This window comes from Gymnogyps californianus, chromosome 2 (genome assembly GCF_018139145.2).
Source record: "Gymnogyps californianus isolate 813 chromosome 2, ASM1813914v2, whole genome shotgun sequence".
NCBI classification, from domain to species: domain Eukaryota; kingdom Metazoa; phylum Chordata; class Aves; order Accipitriformes; family Cathartidae; genus Gymnogyps; species Gymnogyps californianus.
The window spans coordinates 113,245,348-113,271,709 of NC_059472.1; the positions used below are offsets into that span (position 1 = coordinate 113,245,348).

Sequence of the window (26,362 nt, forward strand, 5' to 3'; positions counted from 1 at the left end):
CATGCTGATAGCAGCTCTTACTATTAATGGATGGTCTTTGTAGAAAGACTTGATTTGAAAGATGTGGAGGTGTCTATAATCTTGCCCTATTTTTGTGTTTGAAAGGGGAGATACTAACTTTTCTGAGTAGCCCAAAATCAGTGTAAAAGGACCAGTAGTTCTCAGTGTGTCTCTAATAATAAATGTTTTTACAACAGTGCCTTTATTCTCCAGATGTGACTTTGCTATCAAATACTCATCAAAACGACTTGCTTTTGCAAACTGAGCCTAAATTTGTTCTTGGTGTACTCTATTTCTGCTTTTTGCATCTACACTGAAGATTTTGAAAGTGGGAAGAGAATGTGGCATGCTGTGGTGTTAAGTTTTACATAAATGGGTTTGCAAAGCCTGAAATGCCTGTCGTCTTTTTGCATTTCTTTAACAAAAGCATGAGTGTAAACGGTACTTGATCAAAAATTTAATCTTAGAGCAAGATACAAAGTAAACTGTTTAGAAAAAAGAATAATGACTGATCAGTAACACTTACTGTTATTTAAAGCTTATATATTACGGCTGAAGCTTCTCAAAAATACTGCAAATCTGACTTTGTAATTTACAACATAAACGCATTTTGGTAAACATTTAGGAAAGGTATAAAGTGTGTTGTATAAGAATGAACCATTGGGTACTTTGATTCCTGTTGTGCTGACAGTATCTTTTCTTCCTCTGAGAAACTTGCCTAACTGATCTGTGTGGATAAGATGTGTGCAGGAATTATGGGCTTGATCATATATATATATATATATAAAAAAAATTAAAAAACCCTATATATATGTATGGTATGTAAATCTGTGTGTGTATTGATATATATTTTAACTGTATTTTATTTACACCTGGAAGTAATAAGAAGTCAGTCAACTAACAGTCTTCAGTATCTCTCTTGTTTAGCTCTGTGCAAAACAGTGAACGTGGAAAGAAGATTGGAAATGTGATGGTTTCTACTAGCCGAAATGTTGTACAAACGGGAAAAGCTGTAGGTAAGAAATTTATTTAAAACTAGCTTGCATCTAAGCCTTATCTGTTTTGGAGAAGCATCCTATATCTCAGTTATATTTCGTTTTAATCCAAGTGTACTTTGTAACATATACACAAAACAGAGCAACATTTTGACGGGTAAAGCTGCTGATTGAGGCCCTGTATATTGTGTAATAGTGGAAAGAGAAGCAGCTAGACAAAAAAATTAGTGTAAATTCCTTTTCCAGTATGGGCTGGAAATGAATGTGGGAAGAGAGATATTCAGGTAAAAGCTTTCATGTAATCTGGAAATGCTTAGACCACAACACCACCTTCTGCATTGAGCTATTCTCATTTTTATATCACTTTGAAACTATCCAGAGCTGGTTGAAATCAGAGAAAGACCTTGTGTCAGTTTCTGCAGGTTTTGCAATAGTCTGTAATTTTCTGGAAAAGCGCTTGTTGCACTTGAACAGGGGCAGCATCACATTGTCATCTTGCAGTGCGAGATAATGTGAGTCCACCTATTGAAGAATCTGATAGTTGTTCTGCAGTAGCTTTGCCAAAAATTGTTTAGCTTCCTCTTTTATTCCATTGGAGTCTTTCTGTTCTTTTTGCTGTTGTATGCTCTGGCAAGGAGCGCCTTCTGGCCCAAAGTGTAGCCAGCCTTCCAGGGCAAAGGCCATTTCTGCTGAGCTACTATGTTCAAGTTCTTTGAATATTTTCTGACACAGACTCTGGATTTGGATTTGAATTCCCAAATTGGACAACTGATGGTGTGATTATTTTTTTTTTTATATATTTCTTTGTAGTAGCTTAGTAACGTTAACACTACACTATTGACCTTCTTTCTTTTGTTTTGTAATGCAGGTCAATCTGTTGGAGGAGCCTTCACAAGTGCAAAATCAGCTATGTCATCGTGGTTTTCCACTTTCACGCAGTCAACCCAAAGCCTCGGGGACTAAATGATGGTTTTGCACAATGCTGCTGAATATTTCAGGTGCAATGCTTTCTCTGAGCTGTAAAAAGACCACTCCAAAACATAGGAGTGGAGATTAACTACCCAGGACCAAAACAAGGTATATGTTGCTTGCAAGCAGCTGTGGAATGTTATCATTCAGTTTCACTAGAAGTATAGAAGAATGGTGAGTGTCTCCATACAAAGGGATGGCATTTGCAGTATATTGGTTATATTTAAAATGACTACTTTTCTTTAAAACTGAGCCTTTATAAAGACATTAGCAAACAGGGCTTGTTGCAAGCCAAACGTGTTTGACTTTAGATTTGTACATTTTCTTGGATGTTGAAAATATTTATGTAAACTAGTTATATTTTTCAATCCAAATAGCCAAATGTTTGTGAATTCTTGTTAGAAATAAGCAGAGTATAAATACTGATTCCTCTTTCAGGTTGGATTTGAGAGCATCTCTGCAAAAAGTGTATGGTGGAAACCCTTAAAGGGTTCCAAGCCAGGTGGAACTTTCTCACTTTCACCTGCAAACTAAAATTGGCAGGGTGCAGAGTAAGACTGTGGCTAACTTAAGGGTTTTTTTTCCTTTCTCCTCTGTAGCCATGTACAGTTGTTTGCATTAGTCTGTCTCTAGCTCTCTTTGTGTCCCCAAATCTGTGTGACAGTTGCAAAATCAGTATTTTCTTGATGTTATGCAGTAGGCCTTCGTAACTTTGCATATGTTTTGGCTGTGTTTTTACCCTGGGACATGAACGGGATTCCAGTTGGAGAGATCTCTTCAGGAAAAGTATTACAAAACAATTCTCCCAAATTGGGATTGGATCATAGACAGTTTTGTGAGGTCTTGCTCGATTAGGATGTAATTACACTATCAATGTAGTTACATACATATGAATACAAAGTACTAAAACCACCTAAAACTAGCACAGTAGCAAACCTGTGTGGCTGCTTTTTTTTTTTTTTTTGCCAGTAAAGTTACAAAGATTCTTCCAAATGAAAATCAGCTATATCGATTTTCTGTGTCGACTCAGGGAATGTTCTGTTTGGATAACTACTTTTTTCATAAGGAAAGTAACACTAGAATTGAGAGAGTAACTGAAATGGCTCAGTTCGTATCATTGTGTGAAGAAATATAATAGTTTATATGAAAAGATGAGGCATAATGCTGTATTTCATATGTAACATGCATGCAGTGTCTTCTGTATGCAAGCGTATTCCACTTCCTACATTTCCTGATTCTGAGAGAGATTATTTCCTTTTTCTTGCAATGTGTGTGCCTCTATATGCCTTCTAACATCCCCACATGATAGCTGTTAACATTTGCTACATTACATTATCAAATGTTCCAACTTTCTGTAGTAAAAGGCTCTTAGTTTATTGCCTCATGCGTATCTGTCAGCATTTTGCCATGTTCTTAACCATGACTTGAAATCTTGGCCCTGGCAATTTCTTCTATTCCTCAAATAAAATACAGCAGCTGTACAAGAGATAAACAAGAAGGCTTGAATGTACTTTGTTTTAAGAAATTAAGTTCTAATTTCTTTAGGGGCATTTGAAAAGCCACACTTGTATCATGTAGTTACTGTCCAACAACTTAGTTTTCAGTTCTACTGCTTCGAACAGCGATTTGAAAACACAGGATCTGGTTTAAAGCCTTCATTAACTTTTTTTCCAGGACAAACTAGATAGAATGGCCGTGGAAAACCTGAGACTATACAGCTAGTTTGAGTAGTTTCATTTGAGAAGGGCAAAAAAGGCCCTTAAAGCTCTACTAATCTACTGCTTCTGACTTACAAGTAAAATGTATCTATAGAACTGCAACTATTGCTCCTGATCTCTGCGTGTATTTGTGTATCTCCTAAAACTTCTGATGCTCTTTTCTGTTTTATTCCACAACTCTGTAATAGACATTTATATCTTTTCAAAGACTAAGTAATATTTGATATGCAAGAAGAGCTCTGGTGCAATAAGACTAGGGCTGCATTTATTCATGATGAGTCTAGAGCTTTCTGATTCGGCACGCAGATAAGAAAATAATGGAAAATAATCACTTGCTTTTGTGAAATGGCTAACATATTATCTGCTGCTGTCCAGGATTTAAGTGGTCAGGCTTCATGTTGTAGTGAAGACTGAATAAAGGTGCATAAAATATTTAAGCACCTATAAAACTAACTTCAGCAGCTTAAGGCACACTAGGTAAATTTAGGCTTAGGAGCTCACGATGGTGAGTTCTAGGAGCCAGGCAACTGGTTGGTATTTGCACGTACAAGGTATAGAAACAGGACCTTCAAGGATCCTTTTTCAATGTCCTTGTCTTTGTCACCTCCTCATCTGAGTTTCTTCTGTAGAATTCTCCTATGCCCCAAATTTGTACAGCTGATTTGTTAGCGCTCTGCATTCCCCTTACTCCCAGACTCCCTTGCTGGCCCAGGGATATTAGAAAGCTGACTTCCCCCCCACCCCGGTAGATTGATCTGAGGAAAGGCAGAGTGAGGTGCCCTCCGCAGTGCTAAGCGGATGCACGGCTGCTTGCTGCTTTGGACAGGGACTCTGTTATGATACTTCACAGTATTTCTCTTATGGGCAAGAAGAGCAGACAGATCTTTCTCTGCAGTCTTTTTCCCACTGTCCCAGCTGTGTCTGCTGTGGAGCCAAACATACAACCTGCTTAAGAGTATTTTCCTTTCTTTACAAATGATAGAATAAGAAACTTGTATTCATTTTCAATCTTTTTAAGAACTGGCATCCTGCTAGCAAGTTGGACTGTGATTTAAACTCATACAGTGATTAAGACTCATGCAGCGAGTGGAGGTGAAGTGATCTTCATAATATGTGGTCTTCATTAACATGTATGTTTCCTCTTTGACATTTGCTTAAACTTACTTTTGGGCTGTAGGAAGGCATGCAGCCACTGAGGTTCATCTAAGCTCATGTAGTCCTCTTCTTAATTTAATGGTTGTAACCTCCTCAGTTAAATCCAATGCAAATGCAAGTTATTTTCCTCCCCTCTGTTTTAAAACCTCCAATGCGAGCATTATTACTTATTCAAAAAGATTTAGGCAGTCGCCTTCCATTTCAAAGACCCTGACATCCATTTCTGCACTGTAAGAAACACTGAGTCCTAAATGAATTGGTGATAGTGCCTCTAATGAGTCAACTGTGAAGCTATTGTTACAGCTCTGTCATGATGTATGTTGCAAAGGTATTTCTGGCTGTCAGTGTGCAGCATGATCTGACTTACAGGTAATACAACAACGCACCTCTCAACTTTCTGGCATCAAAGGCATCAACCTCTGCTTTTTGTATGTGCCAGCATTTGAGGAACTACATATTGGGCATAGATATGAGATACAAGTCCCAGAAACCCCACAAGACTAAGTATTGTTGACCTAATATTTCATTTGACTAAAATGTTCAGTATTTTTCATCAATCATTTTCATGTCATAACCTTAATTCCTGTGCACATCTGACACCAGTTTCCTCAAATACCACAATGTAATTATCATTTTTAGATCAATGTTCCAGTACATTGCACTTGTTTGACCTTGTACATGTTTTAAGCACCTTTGTAATTAAATTTAGTATTTTGCCTAAACAAGCTTCTGATTTCCATAGAAATTATTACTAAGCAGAGAAACTAATGTGGCAGTATTTAATTGTAAAAGTGAAGGCATGAATGCAGTTTTTAAACATAGAAACTGTTGCTTGATAATTGAACATAGAAGTAATGTATTTGATTTTTCTTGTGCTGCTTGAAAAATAAATACATCCAGCCCGTTCAAAGTTCTGTCTGTTCAAAAAGCTGTATTATTTTAAGAAATAAATCCCACCAGAAGACACTTGCAGGCGTCTGGTTTTGATATTGGTAGCTGCTTGTAATACACGGGCATTCTTTTTGAAATTTGTCTTCCATTTAAACTGATTGTGGATGTTGCTTTTTGCAAATTTAGGACAAGAGGATCCGCTAGTGTGACTTTTTATTCCCTGTTGGGTACTGCTCATTGTGAATTTATTAAAGTCTTTGGTAGGTCACAGACCTCTCTTACATCAGTAAGAACTTTAGGTACGACTGTAAATTTTTGACGTAGATTTAGCTTCAAAATAGTACGTAGTTCATGTGGATTGTGACATCTAGTCAAAATCAGGATGCTGAGTAAATTAATTGCTGCACATCCAGTTCTCTGCCATAATGAGCTATTTTAAAACTTTAAAACTTGTACTGTAACTGTCACTGTACCTAGTTGAGAATGATTTGGTAAATTGCTGTTTCCAGTGGGAAGAAACTAACTGCCTTGAATAACATTCAGATGTGAATTAGATGAAGCTTATGTCTAGAACACGGTTGCAATTCTCTAAAATTTGTTAAAATTTTTCCGACCGTATGCAAGTAGTTGTGCAAACACACTGAAAGATAAATTTACATCATGTTGTTTATGCAGTATAATTTTACTTTCTTGCAGATACTTAGTTTTCTTTAAAAAGGGCAACATGGAGCGTATTCATTAAAGGCAGAAACACTACATTATTGTACTATGATTAAAGATGTATGACAAATTGCTTCATGGTGTTTTGAGTCTTTAATACTATAGTAGAGGAGAGACTGACTTAAAAAAGCAGGCACAGAGCTTTAGTTCGGTGATGTTTCTGGCCTTGACCCCATTCTTTATCAAACATTAGAAGTAGTGTTTGGATTCATAAAAAAAAATAGGGAGATGGATCACTTCTGTCAGTTAAATGGTTAAATAGTGAACCTTACTCAGATTACTTTATTCCCCATAAGTTGATGTCATATGTGCATAACATCTGTACACAGGTGGCTTAATCTCAGTTGTGATAGAACTTGGAAGTCTAGCTGTCTTGTTGAGTCCTTCTATATACGTTCCAAATTGCCTAACCATACCTTGCTCCTCTTGTAATACTATTCCAAAATCAACTGATAGAAAATAAGATTTTTTGCTACTTCCCTGACTGAATTTACTGACTGATATTGATGAAAGCATAATTACTATTTGCCTCAATAGTAGCAGAGAACATCTACAAAACCTTCTTTTCTTGTCTTAATCTAGATCACCAAGAAAGTAGCACTGCTTTCTAGATCAGGTGAGCATAAAGAAAATCAAATGTTTAGACTGAACGAAGAACAGTTACCTAAAGTGAAGGCAGATGTATTCTGTTGTCTTAAAAACAATATGGGGAATAACATCACTTGCATACTGTATGAAACAGATGGTAAATACTGCAGAAGCAAACTCAATTGGTCTCTCAGAGTGCATTTTATAAATGCACACAGAAACACAGTGGAGAATTTAAAAGTTCGGGCATACCAGAAAGTGGCAAAAAATAACACTGAGCTTTGCTGCTTTTAATAAATTGTGTATATATGTATTTTGGCGTGTGTAATGCTGTGCCAAGGAGCATCAAGATTTAGCGTGATGTTTAGCACACAATCTGAATAGTCTTTAAGGTCTACATTACATCACTACCTTTTTAGTACCTTTTTTTGTCCTGTTCACTGGCTCTTTGGTCATACTAATGCAATAGAGTGCATGTATGTATTCAGTACAGTTTACTATTTTAAGAGATGAAGTCATGTAATGCTTCAGGTGACCAGTCATACTTTAGCACTTCAGTAATGGTGTATGTACAATGCTTAAACCCTTTCTTTGCTGAAACAAAGGTATCTCGTTTCACAAGTTAGACCAAGCCACAGAAGGGCGATGTGTTTTAGAGCGGGAGGGGAGAAAAGCACACACACAGATGCTTTTATTACTCTGTTGCACCTTCATGCTTGTCCCATCTTCTCTGTTTGTCTGTTCTTCCATGTCAAAATTTCTGTAACTCAGTAGTGACCCAGCTCTTGCTCTCACCTGCTGGTTCAGGCTGTTTACCAACCTCTGCCATACCGGAACGTGGGAGGTGTGTGAAGATGTACAGATTGCATATAGACTGCCTCGCAGCATCATAAGTGATCCCTGCATTTTATTCAGTCTGCTAGTACTCCTCCTCCAGGTTATTATAACCTCTATGAGTAAGAACTCTGCCTTTCTGAATTGTACTCATGATAACACGTTGTAGGAGGGAGATTCTGGAGTGGAACTAAACAGAACTTTGGCTAATGTTGAGCATGAAGCGGAAAGAAACTGGTTTTAAGGGTAAGCCTACTTCAGAGTCTGCCTAAATTAAAGCTCCTTTCATGTAGGAATCCAGATCCAAAAAGAGAAAACAATTTGAAGGTAGCTGTAAATGGGAAACAGAGGAGGAAAAGCACTGGCCTGCTAATAAGTTCAATGGTCTGCAGGTTTGTCCACAGGTGTTCCTTAGCTGTAGTGCAATGGGGCAGGTGCTAGTGCATCTTAACAGAAGCATTGAGAAGTGAAATGAGAAACGTTGTGAAAAGCAGTGCTTTGAACCAGGCAGTGCTTTCCATCTTTAAAAAAAAATCTATAGAATTTTATCAAATTATTTTCCCCCAAAATTAACTATCCATCTGATCCTGTTCTCTGTAAAGCTTGACACAGTTCACTGCCCTAGATCTGACTGGTCCCCTTAGAACAAAAATTAAACTTGCAATTAGGTATGTATTTAAACAACTGCAGAAATGAGTGGCTGCATTAAAAAATTAGCAGAGGCCAGATCGCTTCTTTTTATTACTTCAGGTAGGGGGAACTGAAACTATGTAGGACTAACTTAAAGTAGTTCTACCAGAAAAGAAGGAAACTTTCTGCAAATATAGCAAAGCTTGAAGACATACAAAGTTGATTCATTGGAACTTGTATATAAATGTACTTCAAAGCCAAGTACAGGTTGAGTAGGCTAGTATTAGGCTGAAGCTTTGTAGTAAGATACTAGTTTAGAACTCTGTGAAGGCTTTAATCATATTTGCTCTATTTATGGAATGAGAACTGCATTTTTTTCAACTGTTGTCTTTGTTCTTACAGAAGTCCAATTCTACCACTAGTGACCATTTCCAGGCACATGACAAGGCTTTGCCTGCACAGTTTCCTTCTCGAATTAGGCAAGGAAAGAATTTAGACTTGATAATAGCATTTGCCAGCTGTGTTTTCCTTTGGGGTTGAATACTGACTGCAGCAACTAGTTGTTTAAGTGAACTAATAGTAAGTATGTCTTTAACAGAGTCACTGGAGAACTGTTCAACACTTGACTAGTCTTAAGTAAGTACTGTATTATTAATAATAATTTTAAATAAGGTACTACTTCATCTTAGACCATTAAAAATACAAAAAATGCAGATAATATCTAGAAACAATATAAAAATAATATATAAAAAATGCAGACTAGCAGGAAGTCATGTAGCCCGTCCGTGTTTTAAAAGATGTTCCTAAATGGATAAAATCAAGGACAGTTCTTCCAGGTTCTGTGAGGCAACTGTGACATACAGCCACTGCAATTTAGTCACCTATTTCCTAATCAAATTTACCTTATTTTTTTTTTCTTTTCTCCTTCCCTTTGGTAAGAAACTATGCATTAGATTTTAAACTCAAGTTGAAAGTTCTCAGTAACAGAACAACCCTCCTGTGCTCCTTCACTAGCTATAGATCACCTACACTTGAAGAACATAGGCTTGTCCTAAAGCCTAACGCAGCCTGATACAGTAGGCTGAAGTGAGAATGACCCACAGAACTGAGCAGTCCATTCAGGCTGGAGTTACTAGGATACCACTCGTATTTTTGCCTGAGGTATGTGATTCTCCAAATTGCATTATGAAGTAGTATCACTGTTTTTAATGTATACTCCCTTGAACAGGGCTGCAACTGGATGTCCCAGGCTATATGAAAGCAATATAAACAGACCTATCAGCAGGCTCCCCTGGGTCACTTCTCCCCTCTTACCTAAGGAATTCAGGTGTTTAAAAAAAAAAAAAGTTGATGTAATGGCACACACAAACATGTTATGTCACCTTCATGAAAAAATTAGTAGCTTGCCTCTTTGTGTTGGAGCCAACATTATTCTGGGTCCCATAAATCCCTACATGGTACAAAATGCCAAAGCATTAGGAAGAGTTTTATATAAGGCAAGTTAAAGTCCCTTTTCAAGTCAAAACCTTTAATAATTATATAAGACAAAACTTTGTAAACCCACTTGAGACCTACCCACAAAAATATATGTGTCATCTTTGTTGAAAGTGGTAATTGTATTTACTGGAGTAAGAAACAAAATTAAGGAAAAGCCAGTGGCAGTCTGGACAATGGAGTAAATAAATTTACTCTTGATATTAAAGACTGAAAACAGGTCTCCCATCTTGTCAGCTTATGGAAGATTCCATATTGCCTCCTTAATGCCCATTGTTCTTCACTCTCAGTAGAGCAGAATTTGTCCCATGATTGGAAAAGTGCTGATTTACAAAAATCATAGTGGGGGATTCAAGTTCTATATAATCCTCAGTTTGACCCAAATACCTGATTTCCAGCTTTCACTGACCAGTAAGCACAGTCAACTAATGTACTTGTCTCCAGGCTTTTCACAGCTTAACTATTTCAAGTTGCCTTCACCAAACTACTTGCTAGAAGTGTGCGTGTGGTGGGAGGGTATCATAACTGTATCTACTTCAACCAGAAAGCACACTCACACTCAGGTGGATTCAGTCTTTTTTAATAAATTAATGTCATTCAAAATACAGTGCCAGAACATGATGCAGCTGAACATGCTAGTAAGGTTTGTCATGAAGCACCTGTGTTCATGTTAGATTGGCGGCGCCCCGCTACTGCTAGTGGTTCCTGGGATTAATGCCAGAGCAGCACTAGTCATCTGCTCTCCTGCACGCAGAGCACAGGATATTCCTGAACAGTTTGCTTCCTCCCCCAAAGTAAAAAACCTGATAGCTAAGGCATATCTATACACAATCACACTACAGTAATGCTTGTTATTAAATTAACAGAAAATAAAGACCTGGTTAATCCACACTAAAACTTTGTTTTACAATGGAAAAATACATCAGCAGCAGGAAGTAATATACATGAGCCAATGTTACTGTAATACAGAACGTGGAGACATTTACTGATTAAAGCTCCACATAGACCCGCACTATGAGGGCTGACAATTCCTATTGCAAGCCCAGCAACTTAAGTCCACACCTGGTAAACTACCAGCTGCTTGGAAGACCTGTATTCTAAATAGACAGGTATAAGTTAGTGAAAATAGAATACATGCACCTAATAATACAGCTTGACTGAACCTGCAGTCATTTTGCCCTGCATGTTACCATACAATGGAAGATCTACCCTTCCTACCACAGGTAGATCCATGGGATTTGTTTCTTTTTCTCTTAATGGCATTACTATACCAACATGGATATTAGTATTAAGTGCAGCACAGTCCTTTAATTAGGCCACACTGACAATTATATAACTAGCACTTAAGTAGACTATCCAGAAGTAGTTCAAATATAACTGGAAGATACTTTCAGAAGAGTTGTGACATCATCCTAGAAACAGTAACTACTTTTTTCTGAAGCTAATTTTCCTGAACCGAGACTTCATAGAACTAGAAATTAATTCTTTAGACAAGTCAGATGCTTAAGCTCATGATATACATACATGTTTCTCAATTACCAGATAATAGTATTTCAGATTATGGAAGCATATCTGCTCATTTCACCGATTCATACTGAATGGCGGCAAGTGTTAGGTAGGGCATAAAAATACAACTCATGAAAGACAGGTTTGACATTTCTGTTTCCAGACCTGTTCTTTCACCACCACTTATTTCATGATAAATGAGCACAGAATCAGTTGTGCAGTCTAATTTGGGAGCTATACAGGTGGTAAAGTAACCATCTCCCCATCCAGCTCAAATTCATCAGCTCCATCTGGTGAGAAGAGATACGTTGGAGGTTTCCATGGGGACTCTTCAAGGCAAGATGGATACAGCTTTCCTACAGTGCACCGGAAGTCTTTCCCCAAGTCCCACAGCACACGTTCTGATATATGCTGTCTTAGAAACCAGCGATCAAGTTCCAGGTCATATTGATAGGTGGCATACTTCGCTCTCTCGTTCATGTGGGTTTCTCGTATAAAGACACATAAAGAATTAGAGATGACAACAGCTCTAACACATGGGTCAGAATACCGCTTGGCAGGGATACTGGCTGCCATTCTCCATTCATTTTTATTCACATCATAGATTTCCACGGTTACGGAAGACCCATCTACAGTACTGCTTGGGAACCTTATACCAGAATTGCTGGCAATATGCAGTCCTCCGATATAGAATATTTTATCACCAAAAGCAGCAGCTGAAGCAAAACATCTACTTGTTTGTCGCATAGCCATTTCTACCCAAGCATCTGACCTGGGAAAATAACAGTACATCAAGTTGTGTGCCATTACATAAATGCAGTTGTGAACGGCTACTGCTGTGCTCCATTGCCATGCGCAAGGCAACGGGCTTACCATGGTCCACTCATCCTTCTCAGTATCGTATCTCTCCACAGTTCTCCTGTTGAGTTCTCCACCGACGCTATCTCCTCCAATTGCATAGATGTATCCTTCACAGCAGACCAGGGATGGCTTTATACGAACAAAGAGCATCGGTGTCTTTGGAAACCAAGTGTTTTGCTGTGCATCAAACCAGTAAAAGCAATTCACAGTTCTGAAGGCAGCCTGGAGTTTGCTGCTTTTACTGTGATTGGTTTTCGTGTTTTTCAGAGGAACTTGCCCACCTGCTATATAGATGTCATTATCGGGAGTTACAAGCGTCCCAACCTTATGCAAGTCAGCAGGAGGGTTGCAGAGTTTGTAAACTTTTTCTGCCTGGGGGCTATAACAGACAGAAGAATAAAGACTACCAGGGTTTTCAGCAGCAGCTTCAATGAATATCATCATCTCCTCTTTTGTCATACCAAGCCTGGGCTTGAAAAACTTGGGCATCGATTTGTACAGTCCTTGCACCACCACTGATTTATCATTAGGTGGTAAGCCTTGAAACCAGGCTCTCTGTGTTACTTCTGAAAGTGCATCGATTCGGATTTGGCTAAGAACAGAGGACAAATACTGCGATCGCGATTCTGTGTTGTACTCCAGCCATAACATAGCAGCTTCACGAACTGTCTCCTCCTTTTCCACATTTAAATTGTCACTGCTTAAAATATCTATCAGTAGATCATGGGACAGTTGCATGAAAGCCTCCTGGTGGTACACCGCTGTGAACTTGTGCTCTACCATTCTTTTAGCACTCTGTTTTAACTCTTCACAGCTGAAGAGATCAGCAAAACTTAATAGACGCACACAATTTTCTGCGTTAATTTTTTTGATTAAGTATTCTCTACACCGTTGTAACACATCATCAACCTGTAATGCAAAGAAAAAACACACCAAGTATTACTGCATACAATCTATTCCTTCACGTACCAGCAGCAGGTAAAAGTACCTGCGTTTAGTGTTGAACAACAGAGTTTAGGCCTGGAATACTATATATACACACAAAAATACAGCAGTGACTTACTCAACTGCTTCATACAGATCAAGTACATCACATGATTATGTCTGCTGGAGAAATTAATTTTCTACATGTTAGAAGCGCACTGTTTTACTTCCACCCTCCACAGGGACCGTAAAGCAAGGAGGGATGGGTACGTGAAACGTATCTAGCAAGCAACTGCTGTCTATACTGAGCAAACTGAATGAGTATTTTGAAATGGCTAAACAGAAAAGACTACTGAACAAGATAAAGAAAAAAATGGTTCAGAGATTAGAAGCAGTTATTTCATACTCAAAACATTCCTACCTGTAAGAAGCACGCAGTTTCATAAAGCTGTTCTACTGTGCTGTCGCTTATTGCCAAGTTACCCGTGTATGCATAAGTTATGATAATTTGTAAAGTGGCTGCATCCACATTCCTCAGGTGTACATGTGTTTGTTTACTTTCACTTAGCCCGCTCATGAACATGGCTCTGAGGAGAAATACACATATTACAACAAAGATCAACAGTAAGCACAGTAATCTTAAATAGTCACCTGTAAGTCTTCAGTGATTACACTCCAAAAGGCGAACAGTCTTTTTGGTTTCCTGTTTACAGGTGTTTAGTATTTACCTTAGGCTACCATCTAGTATTTAAGACAAAGCAATTGTACAGAACATTCAAAATGTACCATCAGTGCCTTCTGCAGAAATATTTTATATTTATGCAAACTCTTTTGTGTTAATCAGCAGAGAACTCTAATGATTTTAGAGTTTTAATGATGAAATTTAAAACTTTTTCTATTAGGTGATGATAAGAGGAAAGAAATGATCCTCTAGAAAATACTGTTGAAACATATACAGCTAGATTTTAGATTCTAAAACAAAAGAAGCAGATTTATGCAATGGACTGAGCTAAGTCATATCAAAAAGCATGCTCCTCTGTGAGGAGAAAGTTAGCTGAGAAAATGGAGCAAGGACTAGCACTCCATGAAGTATTTCTAATATACCATTCATAATAATATGCAGTAAACTTCAAGTCTGTAGACAAAAATCGATGACAAAAAACCATCAGACTTGGTCTGAAAAAAAAAAGGGGGGAGGAGGGGCACAAGTATTTCCATTATATCTTCCTGAAAAAAGGAGAAAGGCAATTTAAAAAAAAAAAAAAAAGTAATTGTTTCCATAATGCTTTATGTACCTATTGCTCATTCTATTTTTTTAATTGCAACACAGTTAAGAACTAACTGGATTTAAGTACTGTAAACCAGGTACTCGCCAATTTTCTTAAACTGAACATTGATTTTAGGAGCTTTATATTAATTCAGGTTTGGTATTTATGGTTGTATTGAAAATTCAGCTCAAGGCTCTTTATATTTATTTGGGGCTTTTTAGGAAACCAGGTATGAGAGAAGTTAGAAGGGACGGTGGGTGCACCCTACTATCTGCCTCCAGTTGCAGAGGTGAAGGGGACACGGAGATACACTCCGTAAGCAAAGCCATTCCAAGAATCATCTGATACAGTGTCCCACCACCATTCCCTCCTGCCCCATCCCCATCTCTCTGTCTCTTCTAAGCTCTTTAACTCAGGGCAACTTGCATTTTAGGAGGGATCACTGACTGGCCAAGTGAGTACCAACTTGCCATGAAGCTTTTTAAAGGTAAGCAAGACAGTACAAGCGCCAGCAGAGACTCCTCTTCATAGAAAGGAAGGGGTAGCTGTTAGAGAATCTAGCTCTAGTGCATGCTTACACACTGCTGAGCAGCCTGTGCCAGAGCTGGGCTGCCGCAGCACAGTGTTCAAGCACAGGGATGGAAGGTAAGCTGGCTGCAGTCATACACAATGGCTGGATCACCCTAAGAGATGCTTTTCTGTTCTTACCCCTCTCCCCACAGCCTCCTTCAGGGCTATCAATTTTTCATAATAAAGCTAAATTTAGGAAGCTGAGCATCTTTTTGTAAACCAAAGTAGAGAAGAAAAACAGAACATGACAAAACCACAAGCTTGATACTTCTTTTAACCAGTGCCAAAACCTCATTCCATAAATAATAAACACATATGAATAAGAGACCTGACTGCATATTCTAATGCAGCACACTGCGTGGACTCGTGACAGCTTTCCAACCTTATGATTACCCACCCACATTAGATCTGGCCACATTTCCAGTGGCTGTTATTTTATAGACTGTTGGAACTATGTCATCTGCACAAGGCCAACGGCAATAATCATTATCTAGTGATCACACAATACTTGTTGCTAAAAATTGTACCAGACTCATCTGAGATGAAAAAATTAACACAAAAACCAGCAGCAACAAAAACTTCTGTGAAAGTAATAAATTAACCTTTGAATAGTTCTATACCAGAAAGCAGACAAAATACATAAAACTTCTGAAGTGTTTTCTGTATAGTGAGCCCATCTCAATGAGAAAACAGAATTTGCAAACCTTCCCTTGATTAAACAGGAAAGAAAAGTTACAATCCCTCCACAATGCATCAGGAAGGTAAAACATGCATCGATGTCACCCATGCGTGGATATCGCCAAGACTAGTTTCAAGCTTCAAACTTCCTTCCAGACAGGCAGATTAATTATACTGTGTTGCCAAGAAAAATTATTAATCACTGCAGAAAATTCATGGTGCCTCATCTTCTAAGACTTACTATGAAGGTATCCGCAAAAAGTAGTAGCACTCGACGTATCTTATTAATAAAAACTTCTCAAAAGACAAAAAACAGGACACCTGGGAAGCAGGCGGGAGGGGGATGACAACAAAAAAACCCCACCCACACACAAAAAAACCTGTTGCATTGCAGCAAGACTCTCAGGCAAGAGAAGAGTTTCTGGCTTCTTTGCTGAGCAGAGAAAACCAGATGATTCAGAAAAGGAAGCCATGAACTTGCACAGCAATCCCTACTTTTAGCAGAGGCTTCTGCTAAGAAACTACAGCTAATAAACATGACAATGGAACTCCCATAGCCAAGTCTCAATAATCCCTTGTTACCTGTCATGGTCTAACTGGGGCCAGCAACTAAGCACCACACAGCTACTCCCTCACTCCTCCCCACCTCCCAGTGGGATGGGGAGGAGATTTGGGAAAAAAGGTAAAACTTGTGGGTTGAGATAAGAACGGTTTAGTAACTAAAATATAATACTAACAATAATAATAATGAAATATAATAATAATAGTAATGAAAAGGAATATAACAAAAAAAGAAAAAAAAAGAAAAAAAGAAATAAAACTCAAGTAAAATAACCAGTGATGCACAATGCCATTGCTGACCACCAGCTGACTGATGCCCCAGCAGCAATCCGCCCCTCCCGCCCAACTTCCCCCAGTTTATATACTGAGCATGACATTTTATGGTATGGAGTATCCCTTTGGCCAGTTCAGGTCAGCTGTCCTGGCTGTGCTCCCTCCCAGCTTCTTGCACACCTGCTTGCTGGCAGAGCATGGGAAACTGAAAAATCCTTGACTTAAGATAAGCACTACTTAGCAACAACTAAAATATCTGAGTGTTATCAACATTATTCTCACACTAAATCCAAAACACAGCACTGTACCAGCTACTAAGAAAATTAACTATCCCAGCTGAAACCAGGACATTACCCTACCTTGGGAAATAAAAAAAGATTAAATATTTAACAATTTAAGTATGAAGAATAAGAAATGTACTAACTATTCAGACTCGATTAACTCTCTAAAGAAAACGAACCATCACAAGTGCGATTTCCCCCCCCCCCCCACTTATTGTAAAAACTACAGTACCTATCCAGCATAAGTCACAAGATGCTGGAAAATTTATTTTACTCTTTTGGTGTTGGCAAGTAATGATATTTAGGGTTTTTACTTACTTCACTGATCTTTAAAACTCTCTGCAACACATTAATTGTTAATCAATTGAGTAATAGTACACTCAAAAACAGGTATCGCAGATTTTCTAGAATTAACAGATCCTAGTTAGAATACTTACCTGAAATACGAGCTGCATGTTGCAAGAACCATCTTATGGCAGGGAAATTCAGTGCCCTCAACAATCAACACTATGTCAGTTAGCAACTGCTGTTCGTAGAAGAATTTTAACTGCTCCAGCAAGGATACAGCATACTCTGTATTTATCTGCCTCTCGTCCTGAGTAGACATGACTGTATTCCATTAATATTTCCAGGACCAGAGAGAAAAGTCAAGATCTTTTTGCCAGAGATACGTCAGTTGAATGTTTCTGAAGTAACCAGGGAAGAAACGGCAGGAGGTCTGTAGCCTTCAGAATTGATACTGATAAAAAAAAGGCAGGGTTATCTTGGACTGCTGAATCAATGTTTCAGACTTTGACCTAACTATTAGGTCATCATGCTTTGACTTGATGTCACAATCTGTTCAGAGACTTTCAAGAGTGTCTGCAGAGCTCCTGTTGAGATCTACGATGCAGCAAATGAATGAGCAAAAGCGAAGTCTGAGGTAGATTTCGTGGTAACATCTCGTGATAGGTGGCTGCGCTTGAGTGACTGAAAGCAGGAAAATAAAATTAATTTACACATTAGCACTTTTGCAAAAACCTTTCACAGTTACCCCTTAAAAGTAATTGTCTAACAAACTTATTTCTAAATTAGTACTTAATTACTTGCACTAAAACTCTTGTAGAGAAAAAAATTAAACACCAAAAGTATCGAAGAGAAATGAAAAGCAGAAGAGTTTGTACATTAATTCTCATCAAGACCTAGACTCATGAATTAAGATAATTTATTTCGTCAACACAGCTTCTAAGGCTGGAGAGTTAAAACGAGGTTCAGTAAGACTCTTCCTCTTCCAAGAACTACCCAGTTTTCCCACTGAGTACACCTGTGCATTTCCTTCAACCATTGATAAGATAGCCACATTTTTTTCATTTCCGTATTAAACAGCTACTTTTTCTCCTTCTGTGTTTTTGTCTACTTAAAGCTTACCAATACCAGACCACTAAAAATATAAATGCAGTTTCTTCAACATTCCATCATCTTCCAACTAAACTCTCAACATCATCATCAACCGATTTATTTCACCTTTGGCATTCTACTAGAGGACAAGCAGAACCGGAGGTAAGGATTAAAAAAACCTAACAACCTACATTCACAATGCTTATTTGATTCATCTTCTCTGTGCAAAAGGGCTTCACCTATTAACATTTCACATTCAGTTTTTTTCCTTCTGAGTCATTTCCACCCAGCCAGGAAAGCATGACTGCTGCAGACAGGAGAAAAGAAAAATAAGGAGATAGTAGGAGCAAAGGGATGCTGGAATAGCAGGGGTCAAAACACTTGGAGCAGTTATAAAGCAATGACCACAGGCTACCAAAGTCTGTTTTCTTGTTTGGACATTTTTCCGTCTCTTAAAAATGGGGTCAGGTTTTATCTTATCTGCCATGTGAACACAGAAACATAATTAAGAATGGGATAGTTGTGACAGTAAAATCACCATCATAAAGGACACCAGAGTACCACATCTATCAAATACTTCCAGATTTATTTAATCTTGCACTGTTCTTTCACATTCCAAAATCGAGGAATTACCAAGGACACGTTTGTCTAATGTCTAAGACATCACTGTAATTCTAGTTCCTGATGAATGGTGAATGCAGAAATACCTTACTTGAAACAACATACTTTAAATTCCATACAAAAATACATGATTTAGTGTAAGATGAAGACTGTAGAAATACCTGCCAGCCGTATCAAACATCTGCTATTTCAACAGAGCCCTGCCTGTAATACAATTCAAGGACAGCTGTCTTTTAACATTCACTCACTTGAAACAGATATGCTTAATTAATGCCACTTGAATTACTACTAATTTAGTGTCACTGATCTTTTTCTTTTTCAGTGAAGAAATATACACAAACAGGAATCTCAAACTCCTAGTTTTCACTGGTTGTTTAACCAGTAAACAGTCAAAATAGTCAAACCCAATGGTCACTGTTTGTTCAGGTGAAGCCAGTTAATTAAGAACAACAGAAAATGTGTTAATATTTGGGGGAGGAAGAAGGAGAGACTACTATCTGCTGTAACAGATATTAGCATAAGTGTTGACTTCAGACCTTCAAGTTTCAGGTGCAGTTAACCACTCAAGTCACTAAACCACAAATATATCAAGGATATACAAAGATACTGCTCACCTAAAGCAATGACCTTCTGCTTCAAGTCACAGCTTCTTTTCACCAAAGTAGTATGCATCCTGTCTCTGCATCACTGACCACTATCCTGGTTATCTGATAACAGCTTAACATGCAACCTAATCCATTGACAGATTTTGCACTGAACTTTAAATGGCTACAAAGACACGCGGACTTCCTAAGTGTGTTAGGCCCACAGAAATAAATAGCTCATGGCTCTACTGGTATCCCGGGTCTCTCTACAGCATTGTCTTTCCTGACTTAGGAGTAAAGTTTCAAGAACAATACAAGCCAGTGGATTAAGCTCTGTTCGGGCAGAGCATCAGTAGTACTAAGCTTTAGCAAAAAAAGTCATTGATATCATAACTTCCTATTCTGATCTAATTTTAAAGAACATAAATCTTCAGAAACAGGAAAAAAGAGCAAAACTAATATGCACTGTTTTAGTCATTAGGTAACAGAACCAGTCAAGGATGCCATGGAGAAATTGATATACACCTGCTAGTAAGATTAAAGACATTTTTGGCAGCATGCGGCTCACAGTCGATAACTGAAAAAGCAGACCTGTTCAACAGAAGACGAGTTGAAACTGTGAAATTAATTACTATAAATAGCTGGAACATTTGAGTATGACCCTCAGTATCAGAAAAGATAGAGGAGATGACAGGACTCTTGTTGCAGAACATTTATGTGATGTGAACCACCTTTGAACTGTAAATTTACAAAGCTGGAGTCCTTGGTTTACAGCTGATCTGAAACCATCTCATTTCCATGATGCGCTCCAGGGAGGTGCACATGGTAGGAACATGCTACGTACATGATTCCTGTTTTCCACATCCATACTGTGTTTTGCTGCCAATGATAACCATTTGCTAAAGAACAAAATTTTGTATTTGTCACAAAGTCAGGAGTCGCATCCCATTCCCTTGTAATGGAACCATACTAAATACTCCTCAGGAGAAAAACAGATACATCAAGGATCTCTGAATTTCTCGTCTAAAGTTACCATCATTTATATTGTCATTTGCCCAAGAGAAATGAATCTGTTCAAAACATTAGGATAAGCGGTGTAGGAACATCATTTTGCACCTTGGAAAGTCATCCAAGACTACTTACCTCTCACACCTCTCTGAAGTGTTCAAGACAATTTTAAAGCAGATACTCTCCTCACTTTAGAGGCTGAAAAACTGAGGCACTGAAATAAGAATCAGCTTGTCCAAAGCCACATACTTGCCAGAAGAGAACTGTAAGAGGCTCAGTTCTCCCAGTCCCAACCTAACATCTCTCTCACTGCACTGTGCTTGGTTGGTACACAGCTCTTAGATCTCAGCTAACTGAAAAACTATGAACTTGAAAAGATGTCTACAGATGCAGTCTCGTGCAGTTCTCATAACTACACAGCAGTGAACATTTCTGATTTATGGATGAAAAGATCTATGGCTGAAGTTAGCTTAATATCCTGAACTGAAATTCCGATAGAATAAAAATAATCCTTGAATACAAGTTCTATGAATAAGACTTTCCCCTTCAACAATGTCACCGGACGACCGTTTTGTTCTGGGTAACTTCTTGGAAGTCAGCTAAAACAGGACTGGTAGGTCACTGCTGGAAGGCCACAGTGGTACTGGATTGCAAACTACACCAAATTACTACCGGGTGATCCAAAGTAACTCCCTATCAAGCTGGAAAGCAACATTTAGTAACAGGCTGATAAGAGGGTTTGTTTTTAAGTAATTATTCCTTTTACCTTAAGTAATTTTAATGAGGTGGCTTTTAACACATGTTCATGTACTTCAAATCTGAATGAGACCATTCCAAAAATTAGTCATCAAATGTTAATGAGCTATGGGACAGGCTATTAATTGCCTTCCTTGAATCTGTTTATCTTCTTAGGTCAGGCAAAGATTGATAAATAGAGATATATACTGCACTACATACACGGAAGTGTTAACACTATACTTAAATGTATAACATGGAATAAGTATATTGACTATTTCCAATTTAATTAGTAGGGAAAGGTATATAGATATAATATTCTTCAACTAGACTAATTCAAAATAAAATTTGCTTTATTTTCTCCAAATTGTAAGAAGGGCAAAACAGATATATAGACATGCAATTTTTTTTTGTTTTCTTAGAAACTGATACTAGGAAAAGAAATAAGTTATTCTGAAAATCTCATTAAGAAGTCTGCCAGATTAGATGCCTAACTTCCAATAAAATTCTGGGAAACACTTAAAGATCTGTGAAAGTCTCACAGGTTCCTATCTGCATCTTCAGCCATCTAAATATCTCTTGAATTCTAACTTCACTAACTACAATTCACACTTCAATAAACCTGTCTGTTTGGAAGAAAAAGAAAAAAACCAACAACCAAAACTTATTTCCCTGGACATTCAACTTATTTAATCTAGTTTTAACTAATTAAAAAAAAAAAGCTTTAAATACTACTTTTGTACACTTTTAATCAAATTCCTATTTCCATCCAAGGGCAGCTTCATACAAATCACAAGTAAAAACACGTCCAAAGAAGTGAGTCATTCACTATTTTTAACATAATAAAATGTCAGAATTAAGAACTGAACAACCATAAGCCAAACTACACAAGCATTCATGTGTGTAGAGATAGCAATCCTCCCAGCTAGCAATGAAAGTACCAAGCTCAGGCACTTTAATACTGAGTTACTATTCAGGATATGCTGAGTTACAAATCAACATGTTTCAAAACGATTACACCAACTAATAGCAAGGGGGAATACAAGTACTAAAAACAATTAAAATCAATTATGTAAATCAATACACCTAGCCAAGAGATCTCAAAGATAGGAAAGAAAGAAGAAAAAGGAGTTGGAAGCTCTAGATTCTTGAGTCATGTATCAAATTTGCATCCTTGGCAGAAAAAAAGAAATAGGTAATTGATGAAGCAGTTCCAGACTTGGAAGTTTTCCTCTCTTCTAAAGCCATCAAAGGTGTCTTTGATAGCACTGCAGTCCAGAAACCCGAGGACATCAAGGAGATTCTAATAAGGCAACAACATGAAATTTCACAAAAAACAAGGACCGATTTATTCCTACAATGTTATCATCTTGAAAATTACTATTCATTTAGAAACTACTACTATTTTCCATACATATTATGCTTGGGAGGCAAGTTACAACTTTGAGGTAGGTGAGTTTTCTGAAACTACGCAGAAGCTAGAGACTAGAAGTATCAGACTCCATGCTAACAACATGTTTGGTCACAATGCACTCCTCATTACCAGTTTCTTTCCTGTTTTTCTGCTCCTAGAGGAAGTTATACACTAAAGGAAATACCTGCTCAGAAATAAAATTAGCACAAGATAAACCAACAACTTGGCAACTGGCCTTCTACGCTGAGCACAGGTAGTTTCCATCCCCAAGGGCGTTTCTGTTTTGTGGAAAGACTTGACCTGTTTTGGAAAATTAACCTTTGAAAAAAAGTGGGCCATGGATGTCTCCAGTAATATCCAGCCATATTATGTACAGAAAAGTGGGTTTTTTTCTCTGAACTTTACTATGTTAATGAAGCTAGTCTGTTTTAACAACTTAAATTCCAGTTCACAAGTACACGTCACTCCCTTAAATACCACTACGAGATATGATGATGTTCAACTATAAATTCAAGCATTTCTACATTAAGAAATTAGATTAATAATTAATGTAGCTTAACTAACCATAAGTTAGTTCCTGAAAGGTTAAGAGTCTCATAATGGATATCTTATTCATGCATATAAAATTTATTCTCAAAATGCAATAGCCACTAAATTAAGGAAGAGAAACTTCAGGATTTGCAACAATTCCGGTCTGTTTCATAATCACATGACCAAAACAAAAAAAGCCTGCCTCAAACAAACCCCCAACAACCACCTGTCCAAAATGTAGTCAAAAAAATACTAAATAAGCAGCAACATCTTTTCTTCTGCTTTGGTCTGTTCCTGCAAGATGCTAGTTACACAGCACCAAATATAACAGGACTCTTCTACTCCACACAAAAATAATTAGGAAAGAGGTGTGACACCTATACCCAGATCATGAGACGCAATGATTTACACATCTATTAAATATTAAAAATTACCTATTTCTCCTGGTACATTTATGAGAAACTGAACTAAGTTGATAGTGTATTTTAATGATCTCCTAAATACATCATCTTGACAAAATTCATGTAGGTACTGCCCTAGGTGAGCTCACAACAGCACACAGCCTTTCAGGTCCACTATGATCACAAAGTAACGTAGAAAGCCAAGCTATAGCTTTGCAAGGAAACCTCTAAAAATGCAGATGCTAACTACAACACAAATCCATTTCTAAATCATAATTAAAGTTATTTCAAAAGCAGCAGGTATTGATCCCATTCATAACAGAAATAATAGTAAATACTGGAAAAATCTAGGCATGCAGATGGCTAACTTCAAAGCTATACTATGCATATATTTAGTCTATAAAAGTTCACTAGGAAATTTGATTCTTCAAATCCACATATAAACACTGAATCCCACCCTCGGTCGCTGTAGGTACTATATATACACACACAACTAGACACATCGGCAAGGAAAGGTGGGCAATTACAAGAAATGACAATACCACTACAGTGCCGTTCTCCTAGAAGACTTCCTCGTGTCTGCCCCTTCAAGCACCTCTAAAAACACCGAAGTTGCAAACATCCCCACCTGCTCAGCTGAAGAGGCGCACTGAACGCTGGAAGCCCTACCGCCTACCCCATTACGGGCCTGCGTTTACAGTCCCCTCCTGCTTGCGGGACGCAGCGACACGGTACTAGAGAAGGAACACATTTTTTTCCTCTTCCTGACACCCAGGTGCGCTGTCCCGTCCCTCCGTTGCTTCTTTAATTCCTTTCCCCAAGAAGCGCCCACCAGCCCTAAGGAAGGGAGCACTTTCCTGCTCCGTGGGTACCGGCGCACTCCGGGGGTCAGGGACGGCCCCGCCGACTGCACGGCTGACAGCCCGGCGCGCTTCCCTCTCCTCTCCTCCTCCTGGCTCTCCCGAGCTCCGCCGCGCCAGGAGCCAGCCCTGGCCAAGGGCGCGGAGGTGGCCCCAGCAGCCACCTCGCCTCCTTCCTCGGGGTGCCTCCGCCGCGGGTCTCCGCCGGTGTCCAGCGGGCCCAGGAGCCGCAGCTGCCGGGCGGGAGCGGCCGCAGGTCGCGGAAGGGGCGGGCGGGAGCCGCACCCAGGCGGGGCGGGGAGCGGCAGACTGCCGCAGAGCCCCCCGCGGGCCTCCCCGCCGCGGGAGCGCTGCCCGCCGCCCGGGGCCGAGGACCCCTCGCGGCGAGGGGCGGCCTACCCCCGCTCCGGCCCCGCAGGCCGCCGGCGGCGAGAAAACGGCAAGCGGCCCGACGGCCGCGCCAGGCGAGGGCGGCCGCCGCCTCGCGGCGCGGCGGGACGCGAGCGCGGGAGAGCCGCCGCCGCCACCATCCCCCCCCCCGCCCCGGACAAACCTCCGACCGCCGCTTCCTCTTCTGCCTCAGCGTCCCGACCGCGGGCGGCCAGGGCGAGGGGGCCGGGGCGGGGGGGGGGGGGAGAGGACGAGGAAGAGGAGGATCCGGTCTCACCCGGGCTGCGGAGGCGGCGGCCACTAGGCGCGCAGGCGCGCTGCCCTCCGCCTCCTCATCCCCCACAGCATCACCGCCGCTCGGCGGCCGTTACGACGCGCCGCGCGCTGCCGCGCTTGCCCGCCTCTCCCCGCGCATGCTCAGCGCGGGGAGAGGCCCCCGCGCGCCAGGTGGGGCGCCTCGGCCCGCCCCCATTTCCTGTTTCCCTCCCCCGAGCTTCCCCTGCCTACGCAAGTGCCCGCGCGCCGAGGGAACGGCGGCCGCTCCGGCGCTTCCGGCGGGGCTGGAGCGTGTCCCCGCGAGGAGCGAGCGCGCCTGCGCGCCCGCCAAACGGCGCCGGGCGGGCGGAGGCAGCGCCCTCTGCTGGGCGGAGCGACTCGCTGCAGCCTGGAGGCCTGCGGGCTTAACGGTTAACGGCCGGCCGCCGGGCCCAGCTCAGCCTGGCCTCGTCCCTCTCGTCCGCCCAGCGCCTCCTTTTTTCCCTGGGGCCCTCCTGCGGGCTGAGGCACCCCGCAGCTGAAACGTCCTTTGGCCAAGTGCGGGAGCCTCGGAGGCGAGGTTTGCCTGCCCCTTCAGCAAACGCCGCCTGAGGCTCGTTGGGGCCTTCAGCCTGCCGCAGGAGGGAAGCAAGGGGGCAAGGGAGGCGGGAGGAGACTGAAGTCTGGTCCAAGGGAAAGGAAAATCCTGAGGACAGGCAGCTTTTTAAAAGCTAGGGAGTGGGGTTTTTTTTTTAATTTCCCTTTGGGTCCCTCCACCGAGAGAAAGGCTAGGAATTTAACTTTTAAAAGGTGAAAACTTAATCTGATGAATGCGGGAGTTGGGGATTTGAAACATCCCAGACAAGTCACACAAGTGACCTGCACACAAAGTGCAAGAGCTGCCGTCAGTGGAAAGGACAACCTTTGACTGGGGAGGTCTGCGAGGAACGAGATCAGTAATCCTTCCCAGGCATTTCATAATTTGTGTCTTAGTGCAAAGGACAAGTTTAATCTGAACATTATAGAAAGAAAAAAAAAGAAATTACAGGAATTTCCCAACCTAGAAATGTAAACGGCATCTAAGCATCCAGACCTCTTTGTTTTTCTCTAGCCACTCACTTCCTTGCATAGTGCATTCATCGTGCTTCCTTCTCTCGCCATCTCTCCCAATACGGGCGCGCTCTCATTCAGAGATGTGAAGTTGCGAAGTGGCCACTCAGATTCTCATCTCCTGTAAAGACCCAGGGCAGAATCAAATTACAACCTCACA

General features: G+C 40.1%; 3 protein-coding genes across 4 annotated transcripts in view; 1 reads left to right on the top strand and 2 right to left on the bottom strand.

Annotated features, from left to right (window-relative positions):
- AVL9 (AVL9 cell migration associated) overlaps positions 1–6,506 on the top strand; it is a 44,641-nt gene extending 38,135 nt beyond the window's left edge. Inside the window, exons 15-16 of the mRNA XM_050915813.1 lie at positions 928–1,016; positions 1,864–6,506. Coding sequence (XP_050771770.1) covers positions 928–1,016; positions 1,864–1,958 — 184 coding nt within the window. The 3' untranslated portion in view covers positions 1,959–6,506. The remainder of the gene's footprint in view (positions 1–927; positions 1,017–1,863) is intronic.
- The window catches only part of LSM5 (LSM5 homolog, U6 small nuclear RNA and mRNA degradation associated), a 756,742-nt gene that overhangs the window by 61,124 nt on the left and 669,256 nt on the right, over positions 1–26,362 (bottom strand). The window lies entirely within an intron of this gene.
- Positions 10,559–25,048, bottom strand: KBTBD2 (kelch repeat and BTB domain containing 2). 2 transcript variants are annotated; one of them, XM_050915820.1, is made up of 4 exons: positions 25,001–25,048; positions 17,354–17,885; positions 13,707–13,872; positions 10,559–13,270 (listed from the first exon to the last, which is right to left on the bottom strand). In XM_050915820.1, the coding sequence occupies exons 2-4, from the start codon at positions 17,521–17,523 to the stop codon at positions 11,735–11,737; spliced, it is 1,872 nt and encodes a 623-aa protein (XP_050771777.1). In that variant the 5' UTR covers positions 17,524–17,885; positions 25,001–25,048; the 3' UTR covers positions 10,559–11,734. The 2 variants fall into 2 exon arrangements, with proteins under 2 accessions (XP_050771777.1, XP_050771776.1); XM_050915819.1 differs by lacking the exon at positions 25,001–25,048 and adding an exon at positions 18,485–18,512.